At 49.3% G+C, this 25488-nt stretch overlaps 1 protein-coding gene across 3 annotated transcripts in view; it reads right to left on the reverse strand.

Moving 5' to 3' along the window:
* The window catches only part of BOC (BOC cell adhesion associated, oncogene regulated), a 57423-nt gene that overhangs the window by 17049 nt on the left and 14886 nt on the right, over positions 1-25488 (reverse strand). For 2 of the 3 annotated variants that reach the window (XM_030469267.1, XM_008502640.2), the window contains exons 1-2: positions 7278-7438; positions 6611-6889 (exon numbers count right to left, since the gene is read on the reverse strand). In XM_030469267.1, coding sequence (XP_030325127.1) covers positions 6611-6889; positions 7278-7362 — 364 coding nt within the window. In that variant the 5' untranslated portion in view covers positions 7363-7438. Of the gene's footprint in view, positions 1-6610; positions 6890-7277; positions 7452-25488 lie in introns of those variants that run through there. The other variant, XM_030469268.1, reaches the window with a different exon arrangement.

The following is a 25488-nucleotide window of genomic DNA, read 5'->3' on the forward strand; positions in this document are numbered from 1 at the left end:
GTCTAATACTTCTGGAATTTCTTGGCATCGTTCAATTAAAAAAAAAAAAAAAAAAAGAATATGAAGAAGGAATACGGGTGAACTTCAGATACGATTAATCCTTTAAGACAAGCCGAGGAGGGGAGTCATGTCTCCACTGGGTATTAAAGCCAGATGAAGGTTAACTCTTAACTCATGAAAACCTGGCAATGCCTTGTGCTCCTCCAGCAACGAAAGTTACTGCTGGGGAGGGGAAGGGTGCGGGATATTTTCTCCTCACTGCTTTTTATATTTGATCAAGGAATAAAATAGCAAGAGCCACAGAAATGGAAAGAAGTGGAGAAGAGGCGAGAGCTCAGTGTCTGCCTGCCCACATCATGCATATTTCTCTGATCAACAAAATATAAACGAGCATCAGGAAAATTAATGTGCGCCTTGGTGGTCTGGATTCATCACAGCCAAATTAAGATTTCAGAGCAAAGGCAAAGGCTTCAGCAGTGCTGGCAGGGATCTGCACACACACATGCATACATGCATGCAAGACCTTGAAGAGGAGAAGGGGCCCAAAAGTCTGGAGGAGGAGCAGACCTATGGCTTCAGCACAGCAGAGCCCACCGGGGAGATCCACACTCTTGGAGGTGGAAGATGATGTTTCTGTGCTGGGGGACCCCCGGGACCACCTTGGGCTGGGAGACGCCTCACGTGCAACCCCCCCAGACAGCTGCTCAACCCACTGTTCTCACAGCTGTGAGTGCTGAAGCCCCACGGGAGGAGTGGGACCCTTGGCTCTTCCTGCCTTCCCCTCCCAGCCCAGCCATGGGGAATGAGAGGTAAAGCAGTGGACAGAGAGGGAAAGAACAGAGGAAAGGCATCCTGGGATGGCTGGGGGAGCAAGAACTGCACACTGCCAGAGCAGTGGAGTGAAACCAGCAGGGGAGAGGGGAAAAACATCAAGTGGGCACCGGGACAAACTATTTTCCAATACACAAGTGTATGAGCATCCTGCCAAACTACTCCCCTAAATTCCTGCTCCCCCACAGTGAACAAGACTGTTTTATTTAACCAGTGGGTTTTGGCCATGGGCGGTCTGAACCGCCCTGCTCCCAACTGGTACAGGAGCATACAGCCACCCATTAATGCTGGTAAGTTGGCTGAAGCTGGCAAAGGGGTGTTTGGGGGCACTGCTGGGACTGGGGTGGGGGCACCCTCTGTGTGTGTGTGTGTGACCAGCACCCCTTCACACAGCCCTTTGTGCTCGGCCCCAGCACGTCAGAACAGAGGCTGCTGTGCTGGGCTAAGACACACAGTTTCACTTGGGGGGCTTCAAATGAGCCCCCCCCCCCCTTGAGTTGTGGGGAGCTATGCATGCCTCCCCCCACCAGGCAGTGCAGGGAATGGTGGAGGAGAAGGTCAGTGCCAGTGGTGGGATGCAACACTCCCCTCCGGCTGCCTGGCCGGCAGCAGCTGTGCCCCTCGTCTAACATGCAATTTGCACCCTGGGTCTAACTCCTGATGCAGCTGGGAGAAACCACATCCCCTCTCCCCTGGCTGGGTTTTCCTTTTCATATGGCAGCACCCGACGTGCCAGCCCATGTCCTTGTCCTCAAAAGACTCACACACAACAGCAAGTCCTCATCCACCAACTACCGGCTGGGAGGTGCTGTGGACAGACAGACAGAGCATTTGCCAATCCCAGCCATGCTGGGAGTACCACAGGGTTTATTTTTTTCCTTCTTTTTTTTCCCCCTCCTCTTTTTTTTTTTCTATTTTTTTTTAATTGTTCAGAAGGCAGCACAACCAAAGGGCAGTGCTCGTGTCCATCTGCACCCTTCCCCACAGCGTGATGGGGCGAGCCGGGGTGCGGGGAGGGTCAGCCCTGCGGCAAGCTGTGCCCCTGTCATCGGGGAGGGAAACCAGCTGAATCCCAGGGCCAGGGGCCAAGCAAGGAGGCAGGCCAGACAAACCAGATTAAATGAATAGGAGACCATAAATAACTTTGGAGAAGAAGCAGTAAACAAAATGCTGGCCCTCAAGGTGAAAGTCCTCTCCACTGTATCGAAGTGTGAGGGAGGGAAAGGAGGGACACTGAGAAGGCAGGGATGGGTGTCCCCCAGCCTGGGGCCAGGCACCCTCCACTAATCCCCCCCTTGTCACAGCAACCCAAGGTTATGGCTCTTGCTCCCCATCTGGTCAGTGTCAGAGGAGCCTAAGGACGAGCACTGTTCCCACCCGTCCCCTCTCACTCCAAGGGGACAGGAGCAGCCCCCCAGTCTTCTGCCTGTTCGTGCACCCCCAAGTGCATCCCCCCAGCCTGTGCCCCACTTCTCCACGTTTCCCTGGGCCCACAGCACAGCCCCCTGTGCCACAGCCCCACTGGCTCAAGCAACACCACCTGTGTTTTCCTTCCCTCCCCTCCTCACGCCACCTCTGCCCTCGAGGCCAGAGCCCCCTGTGCCTGCTCAGCAAACGCTTTTCCAACACGCTCTCACCCCCTTCCTTCCTTCCCTCCTTCCCTCCCGCCATTGCCTCTGGGGAACCATGAGAGGAGAGGCCCAGGCAGAGGAAAATGAATGGGGCTGTCTTCAGAAAGCAGCTGCAAATTCCTGGGGGATGCCCAGCCTGACCCGGCTCAGGGTCACTGCCCACAAGTGCTGCAGGCTGAGGCCCGGCTTCCCCCACGTGCTGCTGCCAAGCCAAGCTGGTGCTGATGGAAAAGCCTCCCTGGGACCACAACATCCCTGGGACGCCTCTCATCCCTCTTTGTGGGGAATACTCTGGAACAGGTAGAGTCCCTTTTCTGCACCCCTGTTCTAATTTTTTTTTTTGTTGTTTTGCTTTTAAATGTCACATCTATCCAGGTGAGGCTTGCCCTTGTGCTCACTGCTCTGATTTTCCACACACAGAGCTAAACGCTGGGAGCTGCATGGCTTTCACCACCTCTGCCCTCCACCTTTGCTCCAGCCCTGCACTTCAGATGCCTAAAAAGGGCTCACAACATTCCAAGCCTTTTGCTACTGCAAGTCCAGCCCACAGCACCATGTTCCTGTCCCTGGTGGACTTAATCAGGCTCCACCAGAGCCACTGCAGCCAGACCTTTTCCATGTAGCACCTCTAACCACGAGAGGGGCTGAAGAAGGGATTCTGTCATGATGAGATTTGCCACCTGCAAGTAGGCAGAGAAAATGCTTTTCTCTCAGCTCTCAGTCACATGAAGGCTTAGGGCCTGCCTTGGAAAACCAGGAATACCCCTGCCCCATCCATTCAAGACTCCAGCCCATCACCACAGGGCAGAAGGGATGCCTCGGGCCCAGGCAGGGCTGATGTTGTGCAGCAGGCCAGGCCAGCAGTGATCAGAGGGAACCTGTCTACACTGATGTGCCAAGGGGCTTCTGAGGCTCAATGAGGGATCATGGAGCACCAGGCTGGCTCTAACTGGACTCAGATGTACCCAAGTAACGCTTGAAGTGCTGCTCCTTTTGTTGCTTTAAGAAATCTTCCCCCCTTTCTGCAAATCCCTCCTCCCTCCACCCCTTGACTATACAATAGCTATTTATTCTCTGCTGGAAGAATTAAATGCTAGTTTCAACCAGCCCTCCAAGCCAGGAAGAGCAGAGCTGGACTTGGCATTGCTGTGCCACAGATAGGAGAAGGTGGTATCGGTCCCAAGGCTACATTGTGGCTGCCAGCATGGCAGAGATGGTTATCTGTTTGCTGACTGTCAGCAAAGCAGCAGGCCCTGAGGGACCTGGCATGCAAAGCCTGAGGCATTGCTAGGGTGCTTCCTCCAAAGAAGGAGAAAAGAGTGGAAACAGATTAAAAGTTTGCCAGATGATGTTACCTACACCCCTCAAAACCTAGCAAGACACTTTTTTTCCAGTGAGCCCAGTTCCAAAGTAAACCTTGAAAATATTTCCACAACTCTACTCTGCTGCTTTCATTCATGTGCAAGTTTCACTTGCCCCCCTGGCCTCCCCAGATAATTTCTGGATGGGGCTAAGACTTTCTGGGGTTTTCTTTCAGCCCAGAGGATGATCTGGAAGAGATTTATCAACTTCAACTCCTAACTGCCAGGGGCTTCCCTCTCCACTCCAGGGACCATGATCCCCACTGAATCAGCTCAGAGCAAGGCCCTGTGGAGGAGGTTTGGAGCAGCAGAGAGCCAGTAGCACATATGCTACCACAGCTTTCAAATTCAGCCCCACCATAACTCGATGCCCCATGTTATTTCAGACCACTGCAAAGCCAATGTTGCAAGCAGGGTCCAGCTCACAAACATGAAACTGTGTTTTTAAACCCTGCAGAGGCTTTCTCTCCTACACGTTCAGCCCCACATTTTTTCTGTGTTGCCCTCTCCCTCTCTTCACTCATTGACTGCCAAGACCTCCCAGCCTGGGGTCTCTCACTGAAAGCATGGGACATGGCTTCTGCCTCTCCCAGCACCCCTCAAGGGTTAGGGACCTGTACAGCACAGGGGTGCTCCACGATGGATTAGTTCCTTGTTCATCCATCTTCTGGCTCCAGTCTGGTGAACTCCACTGAACATCTTACAAAAGAGCAGTTGGGCCTTTGCTATGGCAGGGATGGCAGTGATGGGCAGCTCTCCCTGTTTTGTACCCCCACCCCCCACTGCAATGCAGTAGCTGGAGGTTATTTGGCTCCTGGAGAGGGCTGACAGCACAGCTGTGGTTTTGATTTGTCCTGAGGAACATGGTGGGACCTGCTGGTGCTCTAGGACCTGTCACCCCCAAACCACCGACACTAGACCAAAGCAGACAAATAGGTTAAACCGACATGTTTTGTTCCAGGAGACTGAGCTGATGGTAGAGTTGGGGTGACGGAAAGGAAAGGAAAGGAAAGGAAAGGAAAGGAAAGGAAAGGAAAGGAAAGGAAAGGAAAGGAAAGGAAAAGGGGATCAGTCTAAGAAGGAACTGATCAAGCTGAGAAGCTGCACACACCCTGTTCTTCTAAATGCAAACCATGCCCTTGGTAATTCCATCCACCTCTCCCCTCCTTTCCCCTTCTCTCTATCAGGCCACCAGCACACACAGCCCCCTTTCTGCTCTGGAATGTGTTCTCCGAAACTTAATCTCAGCATGGAGCTCAGGCCAAATCCCCCGACAGATTCGGCCCCATGACAACCCCCTCCCACCCTGCCTCAGAGCTCAGCAACTCTCTCCTCGCTTTCCCTCACCTCCTCCTCCCACCCAGCTTGGCCTAAACATTTCACTCCTGATTAATGTATCAGTGACAAGCCAACAGCTCTTGGCTTTAAAGCAAAGCCAGCCCCCACTCTGCACAAACATCTTCACTTCTTAATTTTCTTAAGACTTATCCCCAGACTCCCTCTTGCTGGGAAGAGGAGCCCTTCCCACAGCCAGAGGCTGTCACTGCCAGGGGATGGATGGTGGTCTCCTCTGCATGCACTTGCTCCACTAAGAACTTCATGGCTCCCAGAAGATCAGATTCTCCATTGCTCAAATAAGAGTGTTCCACACAGCCCCACCAGCTCCAAGCAGGCGTGGGCTGCCCTTTCACAGATGGATCCAAATACAGCATTTTCTCACATTTAAGCATAACATCTGGCCAAACACAGGCACCTGTAAGGCAAGTTCCCCATTTTAAGACCCCTGCCTTCCATGCACACACCTATTCTTGGTCTGTCTCCAATGCCAGAGGGCAGCAGTGAGGAGCACCTAAGCACAGAGGTAGGAACAAAGTCCCTCACTCAGAGCTGTGGCTCAGAAACAAGGTGGCTCTTTGTTCACCTCATAGGAAGAGGACAAAGCCCTGGAAAGGGAGAGCACACTCTCTGGGACCAACAGCAGTTTTAATGAATACAGCCTGCAGCCCCTTAAAGACAAAAAAAAAAGTGTTATGAGTGCTTTCAGATACTCTGCTCTCCTGCATCTGCCTCCTGCTGCCCTCTGCACCTGCCTTACCAAAAGAGGACAGTGCAGCCTCTGCCTTTTAACATCTCCATGAAACCATTCTCCCACCGCCTCCTGCCTCATCTTGCATTTTGGCCAGGGATCTACCCACTGGTGCACAGAGGACCACCAGCCACTTAATGCACTTACTGCTCTCAGAAGCACCTCCTCACCACAACCAACCAGATCAGCCTTTCCTTACTGGGGGCTGAGACTTTGGTTATGATGAACCCAGGGGCAACACAAAAAAGTGCAGGACTCCCACATGAGATGGGTAAAAGACTTCACTTTCCATGGGTCAGGAAGGCAACAACACTTAGCACACACTGACCCACAGCACCAGCAACAGCTCCAGAGCAGCCTAGGCAGTGCTTTGGCCATCAGGACCAACAGGTACTTTTTGGTAACCTCAATCAAGAAGTAAGCAACCAGATGAGGCAACATGACTGCCCCATCACTCACACATTTCCTGCTTTATGTAATCTTGCAAAAATCTGTCACTGCAGGACAGGTCTGCAGCCTACCATGCAGGTAGGGTCATGGCTGGGTCACACCACAACAGCCTGTTCATGATAAAAAAATCCTACAGAGCAGCCTGAGCCAAAGGCCCCTCATGGCAGCAGGAGGGTGTGGACGTGCCTCTCAAGCTGCATGAATGATGGCCCAAGGAATGCAGAGGATGGTAGAGGACTGAAGTTACTCACTGGCTAAGGTAACCACTGCGGGAACACTGGCAATGATTCCTTCAGGCACACGAGCAATGCATTGGTATCGCCCCACGGTGTGGTTGTTGAGAGCCATGATGATGAGTTTCCCTCCCTCGATGTGGATACCCAGCACCTCATCAGATCCAGACAGCTCCTTCCCATTCAGTCTCCAGGTGAGGTTTTCTCTGGGGAGGTCTACCACGCACCCCAGGCTGACTGCACCCCCAAGCTTTTGGACAATGGAAGCTGGCTGCACGGTGACCTGCAGAGATTCACCTGCACAGAGGAAAAAAATGGGCATAAGAAAGCTTTGTGAAACTTGGTGAAAGAAAGGAGAGAGAGGAAAAAAAGCAGTTCTAGCATCTTTTGCATTCCCCATCACTCCCACTGGTGCTGCCCTTTCCCTTTTAGCTGCTCACCCTCCACCCCCTCTAGTGTTTTGAGATGCACACCAGTCCCATTTCTTCTTGGCACTACTAGACAGAGATGTCCAACTCTGACTGTATTCCCTTCTCCTCTGGAGGAGTGTTTGAACCCAGACCTTTGGTCAAGGCTACTGAGGAAGTAGCAGAGACAACCACCTTGTGCTTGAGGCATGGCTATGCTGAACAGCATCAAGGCAAAACAAATGAAATGAAACAAACGGGTCAGAAAAGAAACTCACTCAGTCTGGCAAAGCAGCTAGCAGCTGCAAGGATGAGACAAGGGATGGGGGACATGGGTCTCTTCTTTCCATGTGTCATTGCCATCCCATGCAGTGTGTCCTGGGGCAGAGGTGCCCAGGGAAGGGTCCCATAAGCTGCCTCAGTGGATGCAGTGGAGGTGTGGCAGTGGATTCCTGTGGATGACAAGAGACATGATGGATGAAACCCTCAGACTTCCCTCTGCTTTCCAGCCCTGCCTGGCTTCTTTATCAATATCCCTAAATTCCCAGGGATTCATTGAGCTGGTGGCCTCAGCATTTCTCTTTTCCAGCCTCTCTCCCAAACATGGTCATGGGTCTCCCAAAACATCCCATCCCTTAGTACAGATCTACAGCTGTGCACACAGACACATGCTCAGCCCCCTCCTGCATTCCAGATTTGCTGCAGATTCACTCAGCAATGCACAGCAAGTAGTTTTCAGGAGCAAAATAAAAACATTTCCAACAATATGTGGCCAAATATACCTGCCAAGTGTTATTGTCACTTCTTGGCCATGTCTGGAATATATTCTAGCTTGAACAGAAAAGTAAATGAGTAGGTACAAGTCTTGAGCTATATGGAAACTGAGGTGATCCCACTGTTTCAGTCTCTTCCTGAGACTCTGGCCAGCCCACATACAACACTTTAGGAGATGTAGAAATTTTTCTGGGCACTTCTGCAAGGTATTACTCTGAAGTGGAGGGGACACTTTTTCAGAAGAAAAGAAATGCTCAGTTCTAAAGTTGTTTAAATTTAGTGCAGTGAGTTGAGTGTGGATTACACCAATTGGGCATTATTTGAAATGAAGAGACCGAATCTATGGAAAGATTTCAGATTAACTGTTCTGCCTCAAACACACTGCCTATTTTGAGTTGAACTATCCTGTCTGGATATACCACCAGGTTCATTTTTGAAAGCATCAACAATCTCCCAAAAACTTGGAGCAAAGGCCACATCAAAACATAGATTGCTCTGAAGAGCCACACTGCAGCAGCTGTTTCAGAGACTGTTATGAACCAATGTTAAAGCAAACAAGCCAGGTCAGGGGATTAAAGATCTAAGTGGCTGCACCAAGAGACACCTCAGATGCCAGACTGAATTCAGCTTCAGCCAAGTACAAAGGGCTGAAGTCAAGAAGAGACTTCTCCCTATGGACATGGTAATGCAGCTACAGGATTTTGAGCTTCCTCCAACTGCAGCACCAAGACAATGACCCATGAGACTCAAAATTCAGAATTTAATTTCAGAATTACTCCTCTGGCATGCCCACATCAGCATGGGAGAAGCCCAAAACCAGACCAACCATAGCAGTCAGCCCAAACAGCAGTTGTATTTCCTGCTCCCCCTGCAGAAACACTATTAAATGCAACCACCATCTTCAAGAGCACCTGGACTCTGCTGAGCAGTATTTCCTACCTGGTCACTGCTCAAGCCATCACTTGTTTGAGTATGTCCTTTCCAAACCCAACTCAGTCAAACAGAGATTAGTCACTCCAAGAACAACCTCTGAAATAAACTTCCTAACTCTTCAAGTAAGGGCTGCCACAGACTCCTCATGAGACGATCAGTAAGTCATTCCAGGCAAGGCTGATTACTGCTAGCAAGGAACCCCAGCATTTGGGGAAATCTCACCAAGCTACTCTCAGGTGACTTTTCTTGGCTCTCTGGTGAGACCAAAGGTGAAAAGCTCAGCGTAGAGTTAATATCCATAGCTGGCTATGGCTGAGATCCACATCATGACAGCAGGAATCCAGCTAGCTAGCTTACATGCATCTCTGCAAATTGGGCTGTCCCCTTTCCCCATAACATCCCAAAGTGCTTCATGGGGGAGTAGTCACGGAGGAGACATGAAGTTGAGAAGAGATAAGGAAAAAGAAAAGCCACTTCTGAGCTGGAAATTTCAAAAGGAAGGAAGGCCCAATACAGTAACTTTCAGCTGGAACTCTGCAAATGCCACAATGAGCATCTTCACGTGGCACTTTGCAAGTCGATGTGTGCTCACTCAGCCAGCCTGCCCAGTGGGCTCAAGGCAAGGCAGCTGTTCCCTAAGAGTTACTTAGTCATGGTTACTGAGGCTGTGAGCACAAGGTAACAAGCCCTGCTGATAGGTAGTGTAAATCAGGCCTGGCTTATGAGTGCCTGAAAGCACAGAGTTTGACCATCAGACATCAGGCTGGGCATACCCTGAAGTCACCTAGAAATATATGCTAGACTCATATACAAGCTACTGCAGCCTGCAGCCCCATCACATGTAAAAATCCTCTGTGGGTAACTTTCAGTGTCAGAGTGACAAGACAGCAACTTCCTCCCCATGCATCTCATCCTTCCTGGTATCCCTCTTCTCTCCCTGAAGAAGGAAGAGAATCTCAACAATTTGTCTTTGAAGAGTTTCCCCCACCAAGCAGCATGTACAACTGTAACAGATGCTTTTGTTATTGTCTTGGAGACCATCTGAGTTACTCAGTATCATTTCTCCATGTAAGACAGCAAGCAAAATATCCTTCATTATGCCACAGACATCTTGAGCAAACCACCAGTGATCATTGCTGTAAAAGTGTCCGAGGTTCGTCCACACCATAATACACACGATTGCCACCACTGATGCACCACTACAATCATCTGGAAAAGACGATGAGTTAGTTTGAGCTTAAAAAACAGGTATAGTTTGAACCTCACACCACCGAGATTGCTAGGGATAGAAAGCTTTCCACCAACACAGAAGAAACATTTTGGGGTAGGACTTAATGTCTTGTTTCTCAGTGCTGGAAGCCTACAGAGCAAAGCTGACTCATTCCCCCTATCTGGATGGGTTTGGCAGCAGGATGGAAAAAATGTTGGATGGAAAAGAGCTTCTCCTTGGAGTCCATGATGGGGGAGGGGATAGGCAAAGACATTCCCAACCAGACCTCCCTGCAGCTCTACATCACGCAGAGCCTCTTGCCAGAAGGGCAAAGCCAAAAGCACAGGAACGTGCAAGGGACCCTTCGTGAGCTGGGACCACCCAGGCACATCCATGCAACGAAGAAACTGGCTGCCCCCAGCTCTGTAAAAAGATGAGGGCAGTGGGTGGAGAGAAAAGAAGGGAGATAAAAAAATTTGGCCACTGCACTGGGCAGATTGAAGAGTATTGAGCAGAGACTGAGCAGAGAAGGTGTGTTGCAACAAGTGTATGGTACCTCCCCAAACCTCCAGGCAGAATATGAGCTCTAAATAGGGACATGTGGCCATTCCTTTCACAGCTGAGTGAAGTACAAAAAGTAAATGGCCAGCATAAAAATAATGAGGAAAATGAATGAAAACATCAATTCCAAAAGAACTATTAGGATCCCGGGCCAGATTTCGAAATTCTCAGCTTCCACAATTGAAGCCAGATTTTCAAAAGCATTCAGTTCTTGACATGCTGAGCTCTCCTGAATAGGCAACCAACATATTTCGATGCCTAAATGGGAGCTGACCCCTTTTGAAAATGCTGCCCTTAAGCAGCCTGCAGTAGTGCAAAGCAAGGAACTTTATTAATCAGGCAGCTTTCGATCTGCTTGGCGTCCCAGCAAGCACTGACAGAGGGCTGCAGCAGGAGAGGCAGCAGAGCTTGGGGAGCAGAGGAAGCCCCAGGCCCTCTGGTTGCCTTCCCAGAGGTGGTGGTGGACCCAGACAGGGGGAATGTGCTGGAAGCTGCAGGTCTGTGGCATGACAGTGTTCTGCTCTGCTGCCTCCTCTGCCCAAGGGAGATAAGGTACAAGATACCCCTGGTTTCTGACACTTCAGCAGCTGCTGACACACAAACCTCAACAGCTCCTGCTTAATTGCTATCTGGGAAAAGAAGGAGTTAAAGGCACTTAAAGAGCTTTGAGAAGGGAGGGAAAACAAAAATAATTTGTTTATTTTCAATTCTTTCCTGCCAGGTTAAAATAACAATTTCCTGTCGGTGGAGGGAAGGCTTTAAGTCCCTTTCAGGCAGCCCAGTAAATCAAAGGAGGGGCCATTAGGAGAAGCAAATTAACGAGAGCTTCATCAGATACGGAGAAGTGGTTGGGTGTAAAATCTGTCGGCTTGGCTTCCCTCCACACACCTAAGCCCACCGAGGCTCCTGCAAGCAGCCCCAGCTGTGCCGTGGGGATGGAGGGCACCACAAAGGGAGCAGAACCAGAATGAGAAACCAGAGGTGAAGATATAAAAGAGAAGAAAAGTGGGAACGTGTGCCTGGGGTGTGCGTGATAAAGCTGGAAAAGAAAAAGGGATCTGAATTAAGCGCAGGCAGCAGCAGAGGTGTTTGCTGATTAGAAACTGAAGGTTTTACTGAGGAAATGCTGCCCACAGGCCCAAGCCCCCTCCTGCTTAACAAGGGCCAGCCAAGCAGCCCTTGTTACAGCCACACTGTCTGTGATTTACAAGGCTCCCAAATCGGAACCAGCCTCTGCCCTGGCTCCAGGGCACCATCCCCACACCCCAGCTCTGCAGGCAGGCTAGGGGGAAATGCAGAGGCAGACTGGGTCAGGTCAGATGTCCCCGTGCTTTCACCCATCATCAAAACCCTACAGGACAGCCAAGTGTGCTGGTGCACACCAGAGCAGGCAGGGGGACAGATCCACTGCCCCTCCTTGTGCATGGGAGGAAGGGCATGAAGGGGAAGGAGCTGCTTTGCACTAAGGCAAAGGCTGCAGCAACTCAGGTCCAGCAACCAGCTGGGGATGCCCTGGGTGACTCTGGACAATTCACTGCAGCTGGTCTCTGTTTCTGACAGGTCAAGTAGGGACAATGATATTCCTAGTTCTCTGTTTAATACGTTGAGACTTAAACCCTTCAGAAAAAGAAATGTCTTGTACAGTACAGTGTGCCAATTTTACTTGTAATAATTAGCTTTTTATACAAGGCCGTATTTCTTTTGTTGTTCCATAATGCTTAAACCACTGAAAGAGAAAATGCAGAAGAGAACCACAGCACCCGCTTGCTTTACAAATGAGAGAACCCAAGGGCTAAGAGAGGAAGCCAGCCCGGCCCAAGGTTATGCAGTAAAGGAATAGTAGGGATGGAAATCCAAAGCTCTCTGACCAGGACCTCCATCCCATCAAGCAAGTTGTTCTTGGAACTTCTGCATCCCATCTAAAAAAAAGCCACCATCCAACTGGATAATCCTCTAGCTGAAAAAATACTGTGCACATGACACACTTGAGCAGGTCAGCAGCAAAGTCCCTGCATGATTTCAGGACACGGATGGCAATCTGGGGACCCCTGACTGTTTCTCCCCAAACCATCAAACAGTAACATCCCAGAGGGCAAAATGAAGCTCTACCAACCTCCACCCATACTCCAAAGTATTAATTTCATGCCGTTAAGTTATATTGGCTGTCTCTGAAAGGGTTTGGGAAAGGAGAGGTTGGCAGCAACAGAGATGGTTCCCCTACCATGTAACAGCACGGGCATCCAACAGGGACTGGGGTGTGGATGCCATAGGGAGAGGCAGGATCCCAAATGGGAAGCAGGTGGTATGAGGAGAGGGCAGAGAGTCAGTATCCAGTGTTACATTACCATGTTGAGAGTCAAGGAGGTAGCACAGGGTATGTGCAAACAGGGATAAAAGCTTGCCTGCTTCCTTCTGTAGCATTGAAAGCTCCTGACTTCTGAATGCCCTAGTTCTGTTAACATGGCCCTTGATTAACTTGTGTGAGGAGTCATTCCCCCTCCCTCCCTTTTTTAAAGTGATTAGGCAAAAAGGACTCTCTTACTGGCTACTTGTGAGCTCACTGAGTCCACGAAGAAGCTACAACAGAGAAAGCCTAGGATAAATTCATGCTTATAGTTGGGAGAAGGAAAATATCCAGAGCAAAACTTGGCACAGCAGCAGCACTGTGCAGATGAGTGAGTTTGCCTGCAAACTACAAATTGCACTTGGGCACTGGGTGACCCTACAAAAGACCCACAGATTTTCTCCAAGCAAGTCCTGAAAAAAATCAGTGTTGAAAGACACCGCTCTCAAAAATAAACTCAGTTAGCAGTTAAAATAGCTCTTTTCCCTTGAAAAAAACTGTTCATGCAAACCAAACCATCCATGAATCAAACAAAACATGCAGCTATCTTTACGACTTTTTGTCTTCCCTAAGATGAGGCTGCTGCCCTGGGCATCTCCTATACACAACAGCTTGCAGCACTACCAGGGAGAGGACTGAGCATGCTGGCTTCAACTTAGCAACAGGATGCAAATCCTTCTCCCCGCCTGCCTGACTTTTGCTCACACCCCTGCAAACCCAACACCTGCAGCTTCTGGCACTTCTCCATCCAATGCTTCCTCTGAAATGAATGGGAATTGATCAGGCTGACTTTGCTGAGCTCCAGAGAACCCTTTCTCACTGGTGTTCATCAGTCAGTGGGCATGAGGCCATTCGAAGAACAAAATGCCATCCTCACGCTGGCCATGGACGCCCCAGTGTCACCACAGTGGTGGTACCACAGCGAGTGGCACTGGCCTCAGGTAACGCCCGTGGCACAGTGATGGCAGAGTGGCTGGACCCACCAGCCTGATGCATGCATGCAGGCCAGGGAGGTAAAAACAGGCCCTTGCCCCATGGAATATACCTCCCTTTTTCACAGCTATCAGGAGAGGAGCCCCATGCTTGTGCAGAGTATGCGTGCTGGCTTTCACTGCCCCTTGGCACACCCCAAAAACAGCTTCAGCCCTTGAAAAGAGAAGGCTAAAGTGTAAGAAAGAAAGAAAGAAAGAAAACCCGCGTCCTTTCTTCAATATCAGGCTCCCCCACCCATGCCCTAGACACTTAATTTCCCTCCTTCCCCCCTGGCTTCCCCCTCCATTCTGAGTAAATTCAATTTGACAACCCTGCTAATTGGATAAACGCTGCTCCCTACGCTCCTTTAAGGCTGCCTGCTTTTCTCTCCTTGTTTTTGGAGGGCGATTGTGGCTGTTCTTTAACATGAATTCCATCTGCTTTATTTCTCCTCTGCCCATTCAAGACCCCTCCTGAATATGTATGAGGGGCTGAGCCCCCCCACCCCCATTCTCCTCCATCCCACCTCCCTCCCTCATCACCCCCCCCTCCCTCTCCCTGCCCTCTCCCATTGCCCAGGACAATAACCCCCCAAATGCCCCCTTCTCCCACCCTGGCCCTTTTTGCTTTAGATAAACACAGGCAGTGTCAAGTGTGAGGAGGGGGGGGGGAAGGATGGGGTTCAACTGCCAGTCAAGCCTCGGGCCCTCAATGAAGCCCGGAGGCCTACCCTAATCTGCTGCATGCTTGCCATATGGGAGCTGTGTTGCCCTGGGAAACACTAACAGGCAGAACGGAGCTTAATAGAGTCCATATTCATTGTAATGCAGTGAAATGGCTCGAGGGACTATTGCCCCTTGGGTCTGTTTTCATTCTTCTGTTCCCCCTCTTTCTTTTCTCTCTCTCTCTCTTTTTTTTTTTTTAATAAATTTTTTTCCTCCCCTCCTTCTCCCCCCCTGCTTTTTTTTTTTTTTTTTTTTTCCCTTTCCTTACCCCCCCCACCCTATTCCTCTTTTCTTCCTTTCAAAAGGACCAAGTCCCTGGGGAGCTCTAATCTGGAGAGGCTGGGGGCTCCCCGAAGGGTCGGCCGGCCAGTGGGGTAGGAGCAAGGGAAGGGGGAAGGGAGAGGATGGAGGTGGATAGGGAGGCGAAGGAGAGCTGGAGGGCAAGAAGAAAGTAGCAACTAATAAGCATGCAGCCGGCCAGCTGTCAAGATGCTGACAATGCTGCTGATGCTGCTTCGGGTGCAAAGAGCCCTGCAGCCAGGGTGGTGCAGGGTCCTCTCAGGGAAGCTCTTGCCTCCCCTAAGTGCCTCCAAAGCAGCACAAGTGACAGAAAAAAAAAAAAAAAAAAAAAAAAAAGGAAAAAGAAAAGAGAGAGAAGGGCACAGATGGAGCGTGCTGCACAACCTCTTCAGAAACAAAGTGCACCTAGGAAACAGATGTTGTTGCTGCAACAAGCCTGGAGCTGCTGGCTGCTCTCTGGCTCCTTCTCCCAAGTGTGCGAGGGGGGAAGCAGCCCTGCAGCAGCTCTTGGGGCTGTCCCTGCAGCTGGGACAGGATGTGTCTCCTGTCAAAAGCCTCAACCAAAGACTCAGAATCACAGAACCATCCGGGTTGGAAAGGACCTCTGAGATCATCAAGTCCAACTCAGTCCAGCTTTGGCCCCAAGCTGGGAGAGCTGTTAGCTTTAGATCAACTTTTCCTCCACAGTCCCCATCCTTCTCATCTTTGATCTATCTGTAGACTCTCCATCCTCCCAGCTAAAGTCCTAAATTAAAGAGCTGAGGACTCCCAAAGGGAGTGCAGATGTCCACTGCTTACAGAGAGGTGCAGATCATGCATGTCATAGCATTAGAATTGGTGGTGTTGAGGTCCCATGAGAACCCGACAAAGTGTGCATAGGGTTGCAACTTGTATTCCAAAGCTGGCATTATCAGAAAGGGCCAGGATCTTCTTGGAAAACTACATCAATGTAGCTACTTGGGGAGATCAGTTACCTACTCTGAAGCATTTTTAGTTTGCCCCAAGCCTGCTACAAACTCACCTCACAGTGCAGCAGGAAAATCTGAATTATCTGGGGCTATGGGACAACATTGGGTTTTCATGGTGCTAAACACCATAGAGGAGGCAACAGGAAAATGATCACCCATTGACATAAGCGTGATGTGAGAACACACCTTCAGTCTTGGAAGCAGGGGATTTACTGCACTGTATTTCTTGGCTGCCAACTCAAGCATCCTGTCTCTTGCTATATGAGGACAATACCATGTTTTACCATTCACATAACACTGAAGCCAGAGATCAGCAGCAATGCAGTCAGAGCTGCAGACACAGAAGAAACACTATCCCATGTCCCAGGGACTTGACACCACCAGCTAGAAGAGTTATTCACTTCAGGCTGGTTAATAAAAGCTGTAACAAGATCCATCTATCTACACATTTTCCTATTTGCACAGAGGGGCAAAGCACAGAGGAAGGAGCTGGGAAGGAGGGAGAGCGTGAACTTGGGTGAGGAAAGCCCAGGGGACAGCTCTGCTGGGGGCTGTCACTGCGAGACCCAGAGGAGGGGCAGGGAGTGCCGGGTGATGCTGCTGGCTCCAGTGGGGCTCCACCACGCCAAATCCCACACCAACATGAGCCGGGTGTCAGGTTGTGGCCCTCCCTGTCAGCAACTGCAGCAGAGGAGATGGCCAGGAGGGATGGGCAGTTCCCACCAGGAGCCGTCAGCACACAGGCACAGATGTGACTGTGGCTAGTTTACATTAGTTCAGGGCATGGCTTTTGTTTTTTTTTTTCCACTCTCATCCTTTCCAAACAAAACCACAAAATTTAAAAAAAAAAAAAAAACAAAAACAAACAAAAAAAAAACCCAAACCAAAATTTGAAGTCTGAGGTTGAGACTCTAAGTGCCTCTTCGCCAAGGGAAAGGTCGAAGAGGAGGCAGGCCCAGTAGACTCAGGGAAAGAGATGCTGGGCAACTGCCCTGCAAGATACAAAAGGAGAGTGGGGAATAAAGGTGGCAGAAAGAAAAAGGCAAGATAATTAAATTGAGATGCGAGGGTCAAGAAAGAAGGAAGAACAGGGGAGTTGGTACTTTTGGCCAATTTCCTTGTGCTGCTTTTGTCCTCACTACTTCAGGGAATGGGCAGGCAAGGAGCAGGCAATGCCAGGGCTCATTTTCCAGGTGTGTGCCCACGCTCAAGCCTTTGCCCTGCCTTCCTCAGATTGGGGGCCATCACCCAAGACCACCACTTCTCAAGCAAATCTCTGTCTTTCCAGCTTTGTTTAAATGTGGTCCCAGTGAAATAGCATATTTGTTACAGGGAGCACATGATGCTCTCCTCCAAAGCTGTTTTTGCTCAGCTCTGCTCTGCTTCCCCCAGCATCTCTTGGGGACCAAATCCATCCAGGCAGCTCTCACCCATGCAACTGAAAGGACACTGCCAAGTTGACCAAAACTAGCACTTCCCCACTGAGGTAGCACTATAAATCCAACATCCTACATTACCTACTATCACCCTATGGCCTGTCTGCAGCTGGACCAGTGGTCAGTAACAGGTCCTATGGATGGAGGACCAGAAATCACAGTAAAGGTGACACTGAGCAGCCCTGAAGAGACCAATTGGTTTTCTTTTTTATGTCTTGTGATGGGGTCAGGCATGAAACAGGACACACAATAAATATCAGAGCATCCATTCATACTGGTAGCCAACAGGTGAAACACTCCTCACTCTGAAAGCAGAATTAGTGTAATATAAACCAAACCACAGAGCAGTGGTGTAACAGACAAACACCCCTGGTCAGCATCTGCACTAAGTGCTGCAGTAATGCCCAAGGAGCAAGGACCCTTTTGGTGTGTCCACTGGTCTACAGCCACCTCTGAACTGGGTTTCAGAAGTACTCAGTCTCAGAGAAGATCACAAGCCAGAGAGACAGCAGCTACAAATGCTTTCTGAGAGTGGTCCAATTTGTTATGTGTTTAAACATGGACCTACCTTAAGTGAAGTTTAAAAAAAAAGAAAAGAAAAAAAAAAAAAGGTCATCTTTGTGTAGGAACAATAGAAAATCTTGGCCATGTCCAATTAGGAACAATAATAGACTGAAACAGACAAATAAACAAGAAAAAGACAAAACCAGAAACTGGCAGTGGAACTGCTGTTAACCCTTCCTTGGGGAAAGCTGGAACAGGAAAATTTTCCTATTGGAGCAAAGATGTGTGCACCTTTCCTAGCTTTTGAGCCTTCTTCCAGTGTGTAATTGAAGAGCAAGAGCACCTACAACTGTTGCAGTGACCAAGTTTATACTAAATAGAAGTCAGTGATACAGCAGAAACAACACAGAAACATGCAGAAGATCACAACAGAGGACTTGGTTCTGCCACCTCCCAAATCAGCCAGATCTTTGCCATTTCTTCAATGGGAGCAGGCCCAAAAAAACGCATTAACAAGCATGAGGCTAGTTTAACACAGTTGCCATCAAAATCCAGAAGAGCATACAAAAGAGACAGGACAAAATACTCACCAGTAACATCAATATGAAGTTTAATCCCCAGATGGCTGGCTTTAGAGACATCCCAATCACCACCATAAAGAGAAACTGCCTACTAGTTTGCACTCCTTTCAGCAATGCCTTGTTGCTGGGATGTGAAAGAGCACATTTTGAGCACAAGCTAATTTTTCTTGTCCTTTGAAGATCATATAAAAATTTAGTTTATTTTTCTCTTCTATAAATTTGGGGATAAATGGGTTTTTTTTCTCTCCATATTTGTCACTTAAATGCTTTTCACTAACAATATTCATTTTGGTTATGGGAGTAGGTCAAAAGCCTACTCTAGGACTTTCCCCTGGAAGACATGTCACTACTCCAAAAAACAAAAGAGGAAGCTCAAGGCCAGCAAAATAAAGGGACAGAAATAAGTGCCCATAGAAAATGCTCAAGCCAGTGCCAAATGCCTAGGTGGGGTGTTGGGGCTTGCTGCTGAGTGCCAGCAATCAGATGGGCCAAGCCCCTGTCCTCATTCTGCTGTGACCAGCATCCACCATGCTGCTCCTGAATCCCACTGGATGTAAAAAATGGGGGACACACTCACAGCAGGGTCTTGGGGTCGGTGACAGATATCCGCTGCCTCAGAGATGAAAAGGAGACTGCTGCACCTCTTGGGTCTTTTTTAAACACGTGTTTGCACATCCTTTGTCCCATTTATCACCCCACCAATATACAAGCCTCTCCAAAAGGGTGGCCCAGCTGAGAACAGCAACTCAGACACGGGCAGGAGATGGAGACGGACCTCGCATTGCCTTGCAATGATGGGCAGAGCCAGCACTTGGTTTCTTCCTCTCTGTAAGGGGATGGTCTGGGACAAAAAGACATAAACAGGCTGCAGTGGCACCATGCTACTGCCCCAGAGCCTGGGAAGGGAGGCTCACCTGCCTCTGCCCAGTGCTCCATTAGGACACGCTGGTGAGAGCCATGGCTGGTGCCCGCACCACCTCTGGATGCAGATGCAGTGCTGCCGCAGGCAGCAGCACCCACGCACCCACCGATGGGACACAGCACAGACCCATCTCCAGCTCCCTGCTCTCTGCCCTTACCCCTTTGCACTTGCACCCACGTTGAGAGAGAGAGTGAGCACAGAGCCAGAGGCACCTCCCCGGGCCCTTCCCATGATAAGCGCCAGCAGCAATTCCAGCTGCAAAGTTTGCTTTCCTTGACACACAGTTTACTTTCCCCGTTCCCCCGCATCCCACCCCTGCCACTTACCCCTCACTCCAAAAAGGCTCTCTCAAACAGGCTTAAGCTTTAAACAAATAAGGGGCTTGGAAAGCAGCAGCCTGCTCCTGTTTCCTTCCCCACCACCCCTGCTCTCCCCCCGCTGCCTCCAACTCTGAGCCCCAGCACAAGCAGAGCTGGCGAGTGCTGCACAGGCACAGAAAACAAACACGTGGAGCAGAGCCAGCTGTGAACTTGGATTTGGCATATGCTGTTTGCAAAAGGAATAAAAGCACATGGGAGAAGGGGGAGGAGGGGAGATGAAGAGAAGGGGAGAAAGGGAGAAGGGTGGGGAGCCAGGGGTGCCCCAGCCTCAATGAGAGAGCGTGGCCCTGATACAAATCCCTGGTGCCCACCCACTGGAGGCTCTGTACCCACTGGTGCTGATGGTGTGCCCTGTGTGGATGCAGAGGGAAGAGACAGGCCTACAGCAACATTTCCCAAACTATTTGGCATCACAATCTCCCACCTCTTTCCTAGCGAGTCTGACTGTTTTTGCATGCTCTTGTCCTCTCTCCCAGCCAAAATTAGTGTGTTCTGATGCAACACATGAAAATAAATCCACTATCCCCTCCTGAGGCTTGAAATTTTCCCTTTCTCTTCCTGAGGATTTCTTATCCCCATGATGCTCCTGGGACCCATGGCACAGGAAATGCTGACCCAACTTACCCATCACCTCAGATGAGGTTACATATGTTGAGGGCGTGCATTCACCCATATCCTCACCATCACCATGTATTTTTTTCCCCTTCCCTCCCCTCTCAATTGTCCCTTTATGGAAGGGTTTCAGGCAAAATATCCCTGTTCTTACAAACAAGTTCACAGAGGATGTCAGCTCAGGCATTATTATACCCTCACCAGTCTGGTCTAGTCATTGGAATAGCACTTGCAGGCTTTGGGAATGGATCACCTATGGCCTTACAACAATGCTGGATCCACACAGGTTTTCCTCCATCTCCCTCCTCTCCCAGTCATCTCCATGTGAAACAAAACACAAGCTCATATACTATGCCCAGTTTGGGGGTGAATCCAGTGATTTGACGTGGTTTGCTTGTGGTTTTCACCCAAACCCATACACCAGCCCAGGTTAGCTTGGAAGGTCCTCAGTTGTGTTTGGAGCTGGTAAGAAAAGCAGCAGTGTCCTACCTGGTCTTGGATCTTGTCCAAAACAGGCCAGCAGCTGGACAGATTAATGGTCCAGGCTGACCACCCAACCACCTGCAGACATCTTTTCACCAGACTCATTACCGCCCTGAAACACAGCAAGATCCTTCCCCTTTCCAAGCTTGCCATTAACACTTGTCACTCAGCACCACTCCAAACCACCAGACTTACAAGAGCAGGGTGGTATTTGGATATTGCCCTTCCTGCCAACCGCATTATGGACACCCCATCACAGCCAAAGAAGACAGCTCGCCGCAGAGAAATCTTGCCATTAGCTTTTTGCTCTTGGGTGGAATTTATACAGGTGCCCAAAAATATACACAAATCTGTGGATTGCTGCAAATAGAAGTGTTGCTGGAAACCACTCTCCCACTCTGATCTCTTTCCTCTGGTGGCCAAATCGGGTATTACAAGACTAAGGGAGAGAAAGTCGTGAAGGCTGTGAAGCCACATACCTGGAATCACTTCATCTGCTGGCCAAAACATACCCCTACCTTGCACCTCAGCTTCCCAGGCTGAAAAAACAGGAACAGCAAATCCCAGCTGGTACAAGCAGTAACGAGATGAACATGAGTCAGACAATTTCAGATTTTTAGATGAAAGGTGCTAGATGGGTATGCAGTCTTATTATTTGTACTGCTTCCTGGTAGCCCCAGGATTTCTGGATCGGTAAATACAGATGTCAGCATCCTGGGATTCAGCCTCAATAACTGAACCAAGCAGGGAGGGGCAGGCTGATTACAACAAGGGGAAAAAAATACGAATTTGCAACACACGCAAAATATTGTGATCAAGGGAAACAGCAACCAAGAGATTATTGACAACAGAGAACAGGGTAATTCAGTGGGATTTCTCAGACTAAAACTTCCATAATCACAGCCTTCCAGGAAAGTGTTTGTCAAGCAAACATTCAAACATGCAGCTGCTAAGAACTAAATAGAGAAGAAGCAGCAGCACAGCAAACGTGGCACTATTTGCAAATGCCCCATGATCAGCTGTCATAGGCCAGTTGAAGCCATCAGTCGGCACAAGTGAAGACCCACCACCAGGTTAGACATACAAAGAGCAATTTGTGCCTTCAGAACATTTTCATCCAGCAGAGGGTTTGCAGACAGAATCGCAGAATCACAGAAAAGACCTCTGAGATCATCAAGTCCAACCCTTGATCCACTACCACTGTGGTTCCCAGATCATGGCACTGAATGCCACATCAGTCTCTTCCTAAAAACCTCCAAGGACACAGAATCCACCACCTCCCTGTGGCAGCCCATTCCAATGCCTGATCACTGTAAAGAATTTCTTCCTAACATCCAACCTAAACCTGCCCTGGCAGAGCTTAAATCCATGCCCTCTTGTCCTACTGATAGCTGCCTGGGAAAAGAGACCAACCCCACCTGGCTACACCCTCCTTTCAGGGAGCTGTAGAGAGTGATGAGGTCTCCCCTGAGCCTCCTCTTCTCCAGGCTGAACACCCCCAGCTCACAGCACTTCCTCACAGCATGTGCTGGATCCCTTCACAGCCTCTTTGCTCTTCTCTGGACCCACTCCAGCACCTCAATCTCCTTCCTGAACTGAGGGGCCCATAACTCAATGCAGCCCTGGGTATGTAGGGACAAAGCAGTCTGCGTGGGTTCAGTGGACACTTCCCTGCAACATCCATGTACACATGCAACCACCGGGGCAAGCAAAATGAAGCCAAACTCCAGGCTGAAAGGAGCCCTCTAAAATAAAGAGCAATACCCAACAGCTATTGGTATAAAGTGAGGTTTTTTAGCCTCACTTCACCTAGAAGCCTGTGGTGGTAGTTACTGTGTTTATGAGGAGCCAGAGACCCAGGACAAACACACCACAGATCTAAGGGTAAGCCAGCTGATCCTGGCCCTGAAACCAGGGGTGCTCAGTGGTACCAAGCAAGTGAAGGGAAACACTGGTGTTCACCTTTTCCCCCTAAGTGTCTATCTATTGGTCAGTGCACCTCACCCATGGTTTGCCAGAGCGCCAAAAAAGGGTATATGGGTGGCTTGAGGTATCCAAGAAAAGGGATGAAAAATACGTAAGTTCAGACATGCTGTGGAGTTAAGCTGTGCACATGAAATTTACAAGCAGGTCTACTGACCTCCAGGGGAAGACATTGAAGACTGCACAAGCTGAAAAAACATAAAGCTGAAACCCATCCATCACAGGCAATTCTGCACACCTACCTTCTGTCCACATCCTCCTATTCTTCCCCACCTCACACTGATGGGTGACACCAGAGTGGTGCTGCACTAATTTCCTACAGATCAGACCTCTCTTGGCTGTCTAGAAGGAAGTGTGCAATACAAGGCATGATTCAAGGCCACTGCTGGATGCATCAGTCTTCTATTAGTTACTAGCCACCAACACCCCTCAGTGGCACTGCTATTATCACCCCTTGGCATGTCTGGGGACAGTTGCACTTTATGCAAGTGACCAAAAATTCACATGGTGCAGCTATAGCTGCTGGAAAGAGGAAGTTTGTGGCCTCCAGCCCAAAGTTACTGGCACCTTCTTTGGGGCTGAAGATTGTGCACATGTTTAGGAGGTTAACAGGGGGAATTAGGAGAACTATTATCCCCCTAGGTCCTCACAAAGAAGGGGTCTGCAGGCTTAGTTGTTGTGAACTGTGATTCCACCCGGCTTTTAAAAAAAAGGCACTTTATGCAATTTATTCATACTGCATTGTTCCCCCCAACTCTGAGGGAAGAAGGTGGTTTCCCCAGGAGAACTCCATCCAGACTTAAGAGGCTGAATCAAAAAAAAAAAAAAAACAGCCCAGCACCATGGATAATATCTCGTTTTTTTTTTAAATCAGGAGGTATATGACCTCCTCAGAGTCCTGATACAAGTGCTCCAAGTATTTACAACATGGAAAAGACCTTAATGAAGAGACAGGGTTGATTTAAGTTTCTATTCTCTTCCTGCATTCCCACCCTCAGTTTGCTGCGGTGCAACAGCCCCAGGGCAATTAAATCAGCAGCCTACACACCATGCAATATTGATGGCCCAAGGCAGTCACAAATATAGCAGTACATGTCCCATGAACTACCCAGGGATGGGTTTGCTGTTGCACCAGATTCAGCAGCACAGGGCTTCTTTGCTCAAAGGGCAAGGTGTTTCTTAAGTAAGCATCTCACACATCATGAGGCAAAATTGCTCCCTGCCCCCTGATGGGAACAGCTGAAGTAGAGCTCAGCAGTGTTCCAAATCCCTGCTTTTGGCAGGGTGGGAAACTGTACAGCATTCTGATCTGCTGTAAGGAACACACTGATTTTGGTTTTCCAATGGCAACTGCACTACTTCTGGGCTCTCACTGAGCACAGATTGCTCATCCACTCGTTACAGTTTCCAGCAAGAATCTTGGACTGTCATTAGAGTTCAGTCACAACAGCAGACTTTGGCTTGGGACCATTCAGGCCACCTGGGCCATGTAACACAACACAGCTCCATTTTAGGTCCAGGACTTTGGTAGTTCCTGAATGGCAGAAGTGGGAAACTAAGAGTTAAACTTGGTATAACCTCAAAAATCGCTCTTTGCTTTCCAAAGCGAGAGCATCTTTGGCAGGGTCCCCATCTGGGAAATGACATCCCGTTGCCCCTCGCTTCCCCTTCTTCTCCCCCTGAACTCAGAACAAAGCACTGTACTGCCCAACATGCTCCTCCACTGGTTTCATCTTGGTCCAAATGCTTCTTGTGTTTCAACTCCTGCCAAAATGAAATGCATTTAAAAAAAAATATTAAAAAAGAGGCATGTGTGGGGCATGGGGAGAGGAAGCAGAGAGTTGAGGGAAGTCATTAAAATTGAATCCTGATTAGCAACCAGTGGTGGAAAAAGGAAACAGTGGGGAGAGGAGATTTTTCTCTTGTGATATGTCATCTTGAAGCTGAAACCAGCAGGCCCAGAGAAGACAAGCCTTATCCACACAATCCTCCACCAAACCTAACTTGTTTTACCTTTCCAGGTCATCACATGTGACCCCATCATCGTCAGAAGAGCCATCTTCTTCCTCAAAACAGTTTCCTGCCAATCACCACATACATTTTCCACCACTCACCTAGCTGTAGCCCTCCCAGCGTTCCCCTAACCCCACACTGAGCCTCGGCTGGCAGAGGCTGAAGGACACAGCACAGCTGGCCTGGTTTTCCTGCCCCTCCCACCCTTGATATCAAACACAATGGCTTGGCCATTGCAGAGCCACAGAAAACCTTAGACAAAATGCATCCTGTAAGAGATAGTTTGTGCAGGCTCTGTGTATAAGCTGGATGGGCCAAATGAAGAGCCGCAGACTGGCTCTGTCTCCGAAAGAGACACTCTCCAGCCAAGAAAAAAAAAAGAACTAAAAAAAAATTTTAAATCACATTGGCTAAAGAATCATTTTAAAGCAAAACAAAAAAAAAACCAGTCCAATTTGGAGAGTCTGTAATAGCTGAACCCAGGGACATGCAGAGGATGTTTTTTGTTCCCTCAGTACAAAAGCTCTTGGCTTCCCCTCCTCCTCATTCCAGCATTTCCCCATTGGGGATGTCAGAGACGGTTCAAGGTCTCCCAGCAGCACAGACAAAATGTGTCTTGCTGCCTTGAGAACAAGTGGCTGGGGGGACTATCAGAACTGGGGGGATTTGGGGAGTCCAGAAAAGCTGGGCAGGCTGAACCTGCTGTCCCTGGAGGATGGCCAAAAGGTGACCCCTCCAGCATCCCTGTGATCTGCCAAAGACCAATGCTTCCCTCTGGGGTTTGGCTT

The sequence above is a fragment of the Calypte anna genome, chromosome 1 (genome assembly GCF_003957555.1).
Source record: "Calypte anna isolate BGI_N300 chromosome 1, bCalAnn1_v1.p, whole genome shotgun sequence".
NCBI lineage: Eukaryota > Metazoa > Chordata > Aves > Apodiformes > Trochilidae > Calypte > Calypte anna.